This window comes from Phalaenopsis equestris, unplaced genomic scaffold (genome assembly GCF_001263595.1).
Source record: "Phalaenopsis equestris unplaced genomic scaffold, ASM126359v1 Scaffold234717, whole genome shotgun sequence".
NCBI classification, from domain to species: Eukaryota; Viridiplantae; Streptophyta; class Magnoliopsida; order Asparagales; family Orchidaceae; genus Phalaenopsis; species Phalaenopsis equestris.
The window spans coordinates 137,549-150,592 of record NW_018252621.1 but is presented as its reverse complement, the minus strand read 5'-3'; the positions used below and the strand labels follow the sequence as shown (position 1 = coordinate 150,592).

Sequence of the window (13,044 nt, the reverse complement as noted above, 5' to 3'; positions counted from 1 at the left end):
TGTGTTAATATGACTTATATTCAAGTCATTAAAGATATGTATACTAGAGCTGTTACTTGTGTTCAAATTGAAGGTCATTCAAAGATAAGGCCCCCAACCCTGAAATCAAAGTTACTAAATTTATAAACTGGATAGAAGAAAAACTTATGATACTATCAGTTGGGAATTCATAATGGATATTCTTTCAGCTAGAGGTTTTCGAAGATGGTTATCCAACAATGTTCACTACATCCTCATTAATGGGCAAGGTTGGGGGTCCTTTACTGCTGCTAGAGGTCAGAAGCAAGGGAATCCTTTATCCCCCACCATATTCATTCTTTTCTACTCTTGTTATTGACTACTTGTCTAGAATATTGGATGCTTCCCTCCTGACCCAAAGCTATTCCAGATATCACCACAGATCCAATATAGCCATCGCTCCCCTACTATATGCTGATGACATAATGGTATTTTCCAGTGCCCATAAGAATGCAGTGAAGAAAGTCTTACAGAGCCTCCACAAGTTCCAATTACACTCAGGGATGTATTTCAATGCTGAAAAATGCCATCTGATCTTCAATAAGAATACTTCCAACAATTGTAAACAGTGGGCTTCTAATTACACTGGTTTTTCTTGTACCCAACTTCTTATCAAATACTTAGTTCTTCTCCTTAATGGGAGAACTAAACAAACACAGTTTGAGGAGTTTCTAAATAAGATTTCTTTCCTCCTATCTTGTTGGACTCAATCCTTCCTTTCAAATGGTGGTAGAATAACATTACTGAAGAGTATTCTTACCACATTTCCATCCTATATCCTACAGATGACAAACATTAAGAAAAGCACCCGAATTCAGATGGAAAGAGCTTTTAATAGATTCTTGTGGTCAGATCAAAGAAAGCAGATGCACTGGGCTTCTTGGAAGAAGGTGGCTAAACCCCAATTGGCTCGGGGTTTGGTTTCAAGGGGTTGAACCAACTACTTCAACTCAACCTGTGCAAAATCTGGACTAAATTCAGAGCTCAAACCTCTTTATGGGCTAAATTCATGTGGGGTAAATACTGTAAAGATCAACATCCCACCCTTGTTGTTAGAAAAATTGGTGACTCTAAAATTTGGGTGAAGATGCTCTGGATTAAACAAACTGCTAAAGAATTATTTTTATGGGATTTGGGTAAAAGGGACATCAGTTTTTGGCTTGATCATTGGTGCTCCAAAGATTGGTTGCCACCCCTTTCATCTGCCCCCAACCCTGAAATCAAAGTTATTGACTGCTGGGAAGGTAATAGTTGGTCACTTCTTAAACTCTCTACTATCTTGAAAAACCATTTTGTCAGGAAAATTGCCACCATAAAGTTTGATAGAAACAAAACTGATAAAGTTGTTTGACAAGCTTACTCTAATCAAAGCCTCACTAAAGCCATTTACACTAAACTTTATTGTTGGGAACAAGTTTCTTAGGGAGAGACTGTTTGGAATAAGTTCCTATCTCCATCCATGTTCTTTTTTCTGCTGGAGGATTTTCCAAAATCTATTACCAACAGATGATATACTCAAACTTAGAGGGCTGAGAAGTCCCTCCAGATGTTGGTTGTGCCTGCAGGAGGAGGAATCTCTGCCACATCTTTTCTTTCAATGAAGCTTTGTTCAACAAGTTTGGGATCAGCTCTTGACACATCTGAATATTGAAGTGATCAATCTTACTTGGGATAGAATTAACACCTGCTAGCAGAACTGGCATAAGCTGAATAATGCTCCTATACCTTTCATAGTGGCCTGGTTCACATGGATGTCAAGAAATAATGCCAAGTTTGAAGACACCCTACCTACTACTGAAAAGGTGGTTAGAAACAGTATAACATATTTACACAAAATGATCAAGCTTAAAAGGTTCCCTAATATCTCCAACTCCTACTCATCCGACAAGGTAACTACTCTACAAATCTATAAAGTAATCTGGAAGCCCCCTAGGGGTAACATTGTAAAGATAAATACAGATGGCAGTTTCACTGATATGGGTGTTGGTGTGGGGGGAATTTATAGAAATCAACTGGGCCAATGCTTGTTGTATTTTTATACTCCAGTTTTGGCTTCTGATGCTATAGAAACTGAGCTTATTGTTGTTTATTGGGTTCTAAACCTTGCTATCAAGACTGGATGAAACCACTTATGGATGGAAGTGGACTCTATTGTGGTCATCAGTTTGTTGGGCTCTGAGGAAGGGACACCCTGGCATCATTCTTTCTGGATTCAAAAGATCAGAGGGCGCACCCCCAGCTCAATGTTACTTTTACTTTTATATATAGAGAAGGAAACAAACTTGTTAACTGGCTTGTCAGACATGGTCTCTGCTCCAATACCATATCTGTTGCAGCCTCCCCACCCCCTTTACTTTTTCTGATGCATGGAGATATGCTAGAGGTCCCCACTTTAGAATTGCTAACCACAACGCTCCTAGGAGATAGTGTTTTCTATGTTGAAGATTTCTGGCACTCTTTTTTCTTTTCCGTTTGGATCCCCTTTTGCACTAGGGCTTATCTCTTCTGTATTTTTCCAGTTCTATTTTCTTCTCTTTGTAACTGCTGTAAGGTCCTTGGGATGAGGGATGACTCATTACTGTGAAGTCAACTCCCCTCTTCTCGTGTTGTAAAATTGTTTTAATCTAACATGTAGGGAGCCACTAGTTGCTTTTTTTTGGAAAAAAAAAAGTATATATATATTAATTAAATAACTTAAATAAAATCTTAAAGTTACCTTTTATATTCGGTCAACAGCCCTAATACACACGCACGTGGCTCTCTATTCCTGCAGCATGAGCGTCTTCTCCTTTGAATGTGATCGAGCTCCTTTTCCTTCGAGCACATGGTCTGCTTCTCCTCTCTACAGAGCCATTACCTTCTTCCCTTATTATAGCACGAATGCTTCTGCTCCACTCGAACCTGCACATGTACGAGTGCCTTTTCCTTCTTCTTCCTTCGAGTGGGAGCTTAAACTTCAACACAAACAATGATTGCTATCCTCCCTTCTCAACCGCTCGTGATCGATCAAGCACCTTCTCATGATAGGGAAAAGCCGCACAATCCTCCCTTCTTTTTTGGCTTCTTCCTCCTCTCCCACTTAGGAAATAGAAGGTACACACAATGACTTCTCTTACTCTTTCTTCACTATTGTTGCTTCCTTCACCTTCCTCTCATTTTCCTTCTCAACTGATCAGCTAGGGCACAACTCTAGCTTTGTCTTTCTCTTTCTTTTGCACTTGTTCTCCCAGTTTCTGAAATGAGAGACAGTCTCCCGTGAAAATGCCTCTTACGAATCTTAAGCCTAACCGGAGTAATGGCAGTTATTCCACATCGTTTCAAAACTTGATTTCCTTATCTATTTATTTATTTATAACAGATATTATGATTAGTTGGTTGAGTGTTGTTTAAATTATAGTTGATATTTTGAAATGTACATTTGTACCCGCTTTTACAAGTCGCCATGTGGGACTTGGTACTTTGATGATTAGAAATGATTTCATGGAGAACTGAGAAAGCCGTCAGGTATTAACAACCTTTTACCTTTTGTTAGCTAGTGATACTACTTCTCCATCAGCCTGTCCATTTAGCGTGATATTGAAAGTTTATTATTATCTTTGAATTTATGGAATCTATAAATTTGCTTGACCTTGTCGATTTAGATTTTTGGATTGCCCCCTGTGGATCATGACATAGAGAGATGAATTCTTTACTTCAATTTTTTTATTAGCTTTTTTGCTCTTGCTTCTTTTGGGCGTTGTCAAGATCATATTGTCCAACATCATATTCCCTTTTAAGTGCTGCTCAAGTTTAGCTTTCAGTAGGGTTAACCACAGATTGATGATTTCAAGTGCTTCACTGATTTTGGTAAGTTGCTTTTCCTGTGATAAGTTGATGCTTATTCTTTTTATTATTCCTGTTGTTGAGCGTTTTTTTTTTCATAAGCAGAATGTCATTTGAACAACTGAGTGAGACGCTTAATGATAGCGCCAATTGATCTGATTGTTGGTTTTGGGCAATGTGAGGATGTTGGCAACTATAGTCTACTCTCTTTGAAGTGGAATAAGGAAATTATTTTATATTTAAGGTTTTGTGCACAGCTAAACCCTCGTTCATGCTTTATAGTCTACTCTCTTAGCTAACACGACTATTGTAATTCACAAAGCTACACATAACAACTCATACCAAGCTAGAGATGGAACCTTATTCCCCCCTTTTCCTGGCACACAGCATCAGCCCCATTCTACCCTTTTACCTTGTGGAAGTCCTCGAGCCAAGCTAATGCCCTTGGTTTCCTCCTTGGCAGTTCTTCATTCTGTCATCTCTGTTGTTGCCTCCTTGGAGGCCCAATTTTAGATTTTTAGTACTTTTGTATTTTTTTCATTGTTCATGTAAAGTCAGTATAACAATGGTTTTTGGGTTTCAGAGAAAGGATGGTTGCTACTCTTCTATCTGCTGGGGCAAATCCGAGCTTGGTTACAGATCCTACTTCAGAAAATCCAGGAGGGTTGACTGCAGCAGATCTGGCATCAAAGTCTGGTCATGATGGCTTGGCTGCATATCTTGCTGAGAAGGGCTTAACGGCCCATTTTGAGGCCATGTCGCTTTCTGGCAATGTGCCATCATCTATCTTACGGGCCTCGAAAGATCAAGTCAACAATGAAGATTTATATTCTGAGATGCTTAGTGAGCAGGAACTATGCTTGAAAGAATCACTAGAAGCTTACAGGAATGCAGCTGATGCAGCTGATCGGATACAAGCAGCATTTAGGGAACGCGCTCTAAGGCTACAAACTGAAGCTGCTCAACTGGCCAAACCAGAGATGGAAGCATCTCAGATCGTTGCTGCTTTAAGAATCCAGCATGCCTATCGCAATTATAAAAGACGAAGGTTGATGAAAGCAGTTGCAAGAATACAAAGCCATTTCCGTACATGGCGCACTCGAAGGGACTTCCTTAACATGCGGCGGCAAGCCATCAAGATCCAGGTAAATGAAGTTTCTATACATGGAGTTAAGCATTGAAATTGAGCATTGATCAGGACTCCCTTATCTTTTGAAGTCACTTTTAAATGTTATTCCTTACTTTTGATTTCTATAAGAACCATCAAAATATTTTGAAGGATATGAACATTCTGGCTGAAATAAAAGCTCATTGTATGATTGACATAGTTGAAATCCAAGCATAAGAATTGAGTTTAATCCCTTCTATAGAGAAGTTTTATTTATATGAAAAGAAATGATTTGATCTGATGTTTCTTTTTTTTTTTTAATCCTCAACTTGCTTTCATGTTCATTTCCTGATATTCTAGAACAATGATTTTGATGTTTTTCACTCAATTTACAGTCTCGAAATGGATTTTATTTTATTTAGTCTGAGCCTCTTTTTTTTCTTTCTTAAAGTTTGAATTAGTTATTTTATTATTGCAGTTTGCTTGGAAAGATTTTATTTAGAAATTCTACTTTTTTCTGAAGGATGTTTATTCATCTATTTTCTAATGTCTAAACTGATTCTACCTGCCCCTACATTTGAAGGTTATATGAGCTTCCTAAAAAAATTTCTTCGTTGCTTGCCAAATTTTCGTTTATTAGCTCAAGCATTTACTTCGCAGGCTGCAGTGCGAGGTCACCAAGTGAGGAAGCAATATCGGAAGATTCTTTGGTCAGTTGGGGTGCTTGAGAAAGCAGTCCTTCGTTGGCGGCTGAAGAGAAAAGGTTTACGGGGAATGCAGGTTAATGCCATGGAAGTTGGCACACATAAGAACTTGGAAGCATCTACTGCAGCAGAGGAGGATTTCTTTAAGATTAGCAGAAAGCATGCTGAAGAGAGGGTTCAAAGGTCGGTTGTTCGGGTTCAGGCTATGTTTCGCTCTTACCAGGCACAGCAGCAGTACAGACGAATGAAACTGTCTCAGGAAAAAGCAAAGGTATTGACCTGAAGGGATTGTGTGGAAGCTGATTCTCAAAATCTTCAATTCAAAACAATAAAAGTAGTTACTAATTAAGTCCACAACCTTTTCATTGAAGTTCTTTCTTTGCTGGTAATCAAAATATGATTTCTTTAGAGAATGAGAGTGAGGGGAAATTGTGTTGGAGGGAGTGTGCAAACTCACTGCAAGCATCTCCATTGTGGTGTGACACGGGAGCTACCCAGGATGCATTCATGTGATGTTTACTGCAGTGTGCTACAGTTCTGTGACCCTAGCTGCTGTACCAAGGGACTAATTGTCGCGATTCTTTTATAGGGATCAAACTTGTCTAGACCAGTGAGGGCAAACCAGCTCTCCCACGCTGGCTTGGCGCCTTATTTCCATAGTGGGATACAATCCTAATTATCGAGGGCTTATATATGTAACTCTGGTGTTTTAGGTTTGGAGTTTTTTCATGTTTTTTGTTCAAGTCAGCCGTGGGTGTCCTGGTTTCTCCCTTCTAGAGTTGTATCCAAATGGGAGTGGTGCTCCGGCTTTAGCTCGTCCGAGGTGGTGGTCTTCTTCCAAAAGGTCGAGTGGTGCTACGGCTATAGCTTGTTCTCGCGGGGGTAATTAGCTCTGACCCCTTCCCCTCCCACCCCACAGCTGCTGCAGCCTTCCACACATGATATCTCGCTGAATTTCTGCAGTTTTTCCTGCCGCCATCGCCTTCCCCTCCCTCCTTTTCGCTGCCGCTGCTGGCCTTCCACAATGCAGCCCAGCTCACCCGTCCCTCTTTGCTTCCACTACACCTGGTACCTGCAGAAGCTCAACCCGCTGCTGTTCCTTCTCATACCCGCAACCTGGGCAGCCAATTTTTACTGATTTCCTTTCTATTCCACCACTCCCGGTTCACTGCTGCACAGGACAGCAAGTTGACGTTGTCTGACCGCTGATTTCCCAGTCCTGCACCTTCCCCATCTTTCTGGCAAGTTGACGTTGTCTGACCGCTGATTTCCCAGTCGTGCACCTTCCCCATCTTTCTAGAGTCCCTAACGGCCACCACCAACACCTGAGATTCATGCTAGTCGTGTGTTGTGTGCCGTGTCTATTGCTATTTCTATTCTCGTTTGTGAGATTGTATTTTTCTATTTTGGATTCAGCAAAAATACTTGATTTTTCTATTTTTATTCGGGTTACCTCCGGCATCAATTGGTTGGGTTGTTGGTGCATATTCTTCTAATTTTCTAGTTTAACTTTTTTTATTCCATTATACAGTCTCATAGAATGATCAATATATACAGTTGATTGCTGCTGTTCTGTTATCCGTGATACTGAAATTTCTTCTCTTTGGATAATGCAGCTGGAATTCAGTCTGAATGGTGCCGCTGGATTTCAATGAGCTTCTCAAGATTTTGGATGTACTTGTCGGTTCCTTGGATGATTTTCCTCGCATGAGACTGCACCAGCAGTTGGGTAGATTTTTCTGGCTGGTGGTAATGTTCCCTTGGCAATGACTGTTGAATGACCATGGTTTGATGCAGCTTGTATACCACGTAGCAATGACCTTGGAAATAGTTATTAAAGGCTGGTAGAGTAGTCCGTCTGTGAACAATAAGTCCTGTAAATAAATGAAATATTGTAAATAGCTGTGGGGTGGCAAAAGATCCCCACGCACCTGCTGTTTAGAAGTCAAGGCGCATCATGAAGCAACGATTCCACCAGAATCATTGCCCTGTTCTGTGTAGCTATTCTAACATCTTCGCCTAAATAAAATCGATGCTTGCCTGTCCCCCTTGTTATTTGTGAAATCAGGAAAACTTTGCCCACTACTTGTTTGATAGGTCTCTTAAGCTGTGATTTTTGTAATCGTTTGTTTAGAAAACTTGATAGAATTTAGGAATTAGCGTTTAATTGTTCGATGCCCGTACAAATTGCTACTGCTGAAACCAAAATTGTATTGTCATTAAATATTTCTAATAGACCAAAATTTTCGGTGAAAAAATTGAATTGGTCGAGTATGTTGTCCAAATCATTGGACATTGTGTTTAATTGTTCCATGCCCTTTCAAGTTGCTACTGCCAGATCGTTATTCATATAATGTTAGTTGATTTGGCCAAGGTAGTTTCTAAAGAAGTTTTGTGCAGCAAAATTTTTTGGATACTTCCAAAAAAAAGATTTGGAATTTGATTTCTCTAAATTTGATTGAACCATTTTGAATTAGCTTTGATTGATATGATTGATTTTTTTGGAGTTTTTAATTGAAGTTAATTCGGGCATGAAATGGATTTAAGTTAGTTCAAGCAGCCTTGGAGTCAGCAGAAGTGATGAAGAGGGGTGGGGGGGTGGGGTGGGGAGGAACTGCAGATGATGAACGTTTTGTTGCTTCGTTCGCCATGGAGTTCATATTATTCATGGAGGTACATTGATGAACTAGAAAGATGCATGTCTCATTATTTGATTATAGATGTGCTTATGAATTCTAATTCATTTTGATGACGGATCTTCTTGAAATGATTTTTTTTTTGTGTTTATTCAAATTCAAATTTAATGTAATTTGAAATTCATTTCTAACTATTTAATTACATAGATGTATATGTTATATAATGAACCTTTTGTATACCTTATAGGAGGAATTCTGAGAGGTAGCCTGACCAAAATTGAAGATTTCATCAAATAAGATGCGATTAACTCGTCTAGTCAATTTTGATTTGCTAAATGAACTTGTCAACTGGGTCTTGAAAGACTGATTTAACCGTCTTCAAGACAAATTCCCACTAGTATAAGGTTAGACTTGTTAGTTGACTAAAAAAAGAAATTGTATTTATTAAACTTATGTAGAACTCGTGTCATGCTAAAACTTGGTTCGCTTTATCAGCTATCGTTCAAATAGTTATCCAAGCTTATGACATGCTGCAAAAGAAATTGGCAAATTGCTTGTGCTTGGCAAACAATTATTGCTTTATATTATATAGCATTTACTTGAGCTGTACTCATCAAGCATTTTGATACGTTTTTCTTAAATATATAGTTGGCTATATTTGCCTATCATTTAGCGATATCTATCTATAAATATAGGATTTAGAAGAGCCGCGTTCTATTCTCTTTGTATTGTAGCTCTTTCGTGCGTCATTTCGAATTTTTCTCTACGCTTCCTGGGTTTCTCATCCCTGATCTTTTTATTTGATATTGTGCCAATAAGGTTCTTGTATAACCCATGTAATAAACTTTTTGAATAGATTGCCTCAAGCTGTGATCCTGAATAATGTGATGACGGAGGAAGAGTCCAATACATATGAGTGGGTCACCTCAACCGATTTCATTACCTTTTCTTTTTATTTGATAATAAAATAATTAAACTATGGAAGTGTGAGGGCAATTTTTAAAATTAGAACATAGCATGAGAGGTTGCACATGAGAAGTAATTAAAGGTAGAGAACCGCTTTACCAGTCGAGTATACAGTCCTATAGTGAAGATGAATTGGTTGGTACAGGACATTTAAATAAATTAAAATTCGAGTTTTGATTGGAGGGCTTGATCAATAATGTAAAAAAGATTTTCAAATATTATTATGAATGTAGGAATTTATGATCGATTTTAATAAATATATGACATGGGTTAAATATATGTTATATTCTTAACATGTTTAACCATGTTTTGGTATCTTTCATATTGATATTATGCTTGAGAAATATACTTTCTATCTTATTTGTGCAGGTGAGGTTGGATGTAGTTTCAGAATTAAAAAAAGGATGAGTATAAACACATAATGGTTGATTTTAAGCCAAAGTACGCATCAATCTTGCGGCATGCTTGCGCCGAAACAAAGAGCATGTGCCTAAAATAGAGCACGTTTGCGCCAGATTAAAGCAACCACGCTCAAATCTTTGCACCCTTACATTCCAGATGCAACACAGCAGTGTCAGAAAAACTGCGTCGATGCTCAACTTCGGCGTGCACGTGTCAAATTCATGGTGCACCCGCGCCAAATTCACGATGCACCAGTGCGGAATTCATGGCGCGTTCACACTAGGCTAGCTACATCAAATTTGAAATGATTTTTCTTGCCTTTGCCGAGCTTTAGCTATATATTTCACAAAAGATGCGTCTAGGGCATCAGGGCATCTTAGGTTGCTGGAGGTTATAAGAGGAGATTGATTTTTGCGAGAGAGATCTACCATCATGTTTTCTTCCTCTCTTTGGATTGAAACTTTTAGGGGATGTTTTTGCTTGTAGTCCCCTCTTTTACTCTTGTTATTCATGAGTTTTTTGTGCGAGAATGAGAACTTCTATTTTTGTGGAGAAAATAAATCCCGATATGATTTTTTCTATTATGTTTGACTAAATTCTCTTTCATTTTTCTGTGATGTAGGGTTAATGAATTTATCGTGATTTTTCTGAGATTTTTTTCATATAGCATTTTTTGAGCTTTTATGGACTTATGTTGGTTAACTTTTGAATTTTATTTACTCTTAATCTAGCCAATTAGGATGTTAATATATTTTACAATTTATGACTTCTGGTCGTTGATTAGTGGAGCAAATATGTTAACCACAGAATCCTGGTAGAATAGGCATATTTTGACAGGATTCTACAATCTTGATTGAGGATCAAAGAATCATAGAAAATGACATGGTGTTTGATTAGTGGAGCAAATATGTTAACCATGCAAGAAAGCATTAAAAAAAATCATGAATCCTGACATGCCTAAAAATGTGTTTTTTTTCATATATACATTTTATGCTCATTATGCTCATTTTTAATGATATTACACTTTAATGGATGGTATTTTGCTTGTTTTTTTATTACAGATACAATAAATAGAGTTTTGGAGAGAAAAAAACAAAAACAGAGCAAAATGGAGTTAAATAGAGCAAAGTAGCACAAAGTAAAATGGCGCCTAGGCGCCAGATCCCTTAAGTAGAAACAGAGGGCCCGATGCCATGGTGTCAGGATCTGGCGCCTAGGTGCTAGACAGTTATATTGGGCTTCTAGAAGGTTTTGATTACTATGAATTGATTTTGGACGAATTTTGAAGAGGCATTTGAAGTGACTCTTGGGAATTTTGAGAGTTATCATAAAAAGAATTAAGAGATGCCAAAAAGTGTGTGTGCCATGGTGGTCGGGGTGTGTTTTGTGGTGGTAGTGGTATGTCGTGGTTGTCGTGGTGATGTTTTTCGAGAGAGTCTTTTTTTGTGTGTGTGTGTGTGTGTGTGTGTGTCTTGGAGTGAAATTGTAAGGAGCGTTTAGAATTCATCAAAAGAACTTCAAAGGATTTGCTTGGGAGAAGTTTAAGACAAGTACTTTGTATTTTTGTTTGAGTTCTATTTTACTGTGTAAACTTGAATTTTAATCTAAACCATGTTTTGTTGTGTTAACACCATGAAGTATGAGTAGTTTTTTTTATCTCTCCTTGCAATAAAAAATAATCATGTATAAGATTAGAATTGCTTAAGATTTCTCTTATTCCAAACTTGTGTTGATTTATTACTTCGTACTTAATTTACAAATTCAATTTGAACAATTGGTATGACACTTGGGGTATGTTAAAACGTTTTTTTAAGTTTTGAAATTGAATTAGTAGGAATTAGTTATTTCTTTTCATACATAAACTTACGACCTTATTTCTTAGATAATTATTTGGAGTTTAAGAAAAGTTTTACTAAGTAATAAAAAGAGTTTTCACCTTCCCAATGCGATTGATACTGGGGATTTAAAAAAAAAATTCTATATTACTTGAATGATAATTGCACTTGTGTTTCAACAACAATGAAGCTTTCAAATGAATAATTAGAAAGTTTAATACCTACATCACTAGAAGTAGCCATTATAATAACATAAAATATATTATCAGCAAGGAAAGCCGGTCAAGTTTATGTCGCCTTTACCAAGGACCGAAATTAAAAATGATTTACAAAAAGCAAGTACAACAAATTGTGATATCAAGTTTTTGGCGTCGTTGTCGGGAACTAATACTAAAGAAGATAAACACAAAGCAAGTCATCAAATTATGGTATCAAGTTTTTAACGTTGTTGTTGGGGAAGGAAGGAAGCGACGGAAATCTTGACTTAGAAATTTTATTTAAACTGTAGATTTTCTTAAGGAAAATTGTAGTGTTATGTACTTGTTTGTTTGTTAAAAATATTTGTGTAGATTTTCTTAAGGAAAATTGTAGTGTTATGTATCTATATAAATGCTTGTTTGTTTGTTAAAAATATTTTCTTATATTTAAGTATTTTTGTGTGTTTTGTTTAATTTTATTTTCCGAACTTTTACTTTTGTATGTGTGGTTCAGGATTTGAAGGCTTAATGCCATACAATCCTAAGTTTGAACGAACTATAAGAAAAATTTGAAAACAAAAAGAGCTTCAAAATTTACAAGAAATAACAATCACATCACATAGTAACATTGATAATTAAAATGTTGAAAATGAACACCATCACCTACAAAGACTTTTAAGGGACTATGCAAAACCTGCAATAGATGAAATTCACTTGAGCTTACAAACCCCTGTTGTAGTGGTCAACTCTTTTGCACTAAAACCAATTATAATCTAAATGGTACAAAACAATCAGTTTAGGGGAACATCATCTGAGGATCCTTACTTACACATTTCTAGTTTTCTAGAATTATGTGTTACATTTAAGTACGACAATGTATCAAACGACGTTGTTAGACTTAGAATTTTTCCTTTTTCTTTAAGGGATAAAGCTAAGATATGGTTAAACTCCTTAGCACCTAGATCTAACAAAACTTAGGGAGATTTAGCGTAGAAATTCCTAGATAAGTATTTTTCACCTTAAGAAATTGCTAAGTTTAGAAATGACATTATCTCATTTACTCCGAAGCTTGGGAATGATTTAAAGAACTCTTTAGAAAGTTTCCACATCACGCATTGCCAGATTTGTTGATTATTTAAACATTTTGTAATGGGTTAGTAGGATCCCTCAGTTCTATTATAGATGATGTTGCTAGAGGATCATTATTGTCAAAACCATTTAATGAAGCATATGAATTAATAGAAGAGATGACTAATAACTATTATCAATGGCGGTCTAAAAGGGAAAATCCTAAGAAAGTAGCCAATGTTCATGATACTGAAGCTATTTCAATTTTGGCATCTCAAGTTGCTACGA

At 37.1% G+C, this 13,044-nt stretch overlaps 1 protein-coding gene across 1 annotated transcript in view; it reads left to right on the top strand.

Annotated features, from left to right (window-relative positions):
- The window catches only part of LOC110038994 (calmodulin-binding transcription activator 6-like), a gene marked incomplete at its 5' end in the record, with an annotated part of 14,827 nt that extends 6,992 nt beyond the window's left edge, over positions 1 to 7,835 (top strand). Inside the window, 3 exon segments of the mRNA XM_020743923.1 lie at positions 4,424 to 4,985; positions 5,609 to 5,923; positions 7,269 to 7,835. Of these exon segments, the coding sequence (XP_020599582.1) occupies positions 4,424 to 4,985; positions 5,609 to 5,923; positions 7,269 to 7,307 (916 nt within the window).
- Between the last annotated feature and the right edge of the window lie 5,209 nt (positions 7,836 to 13,044).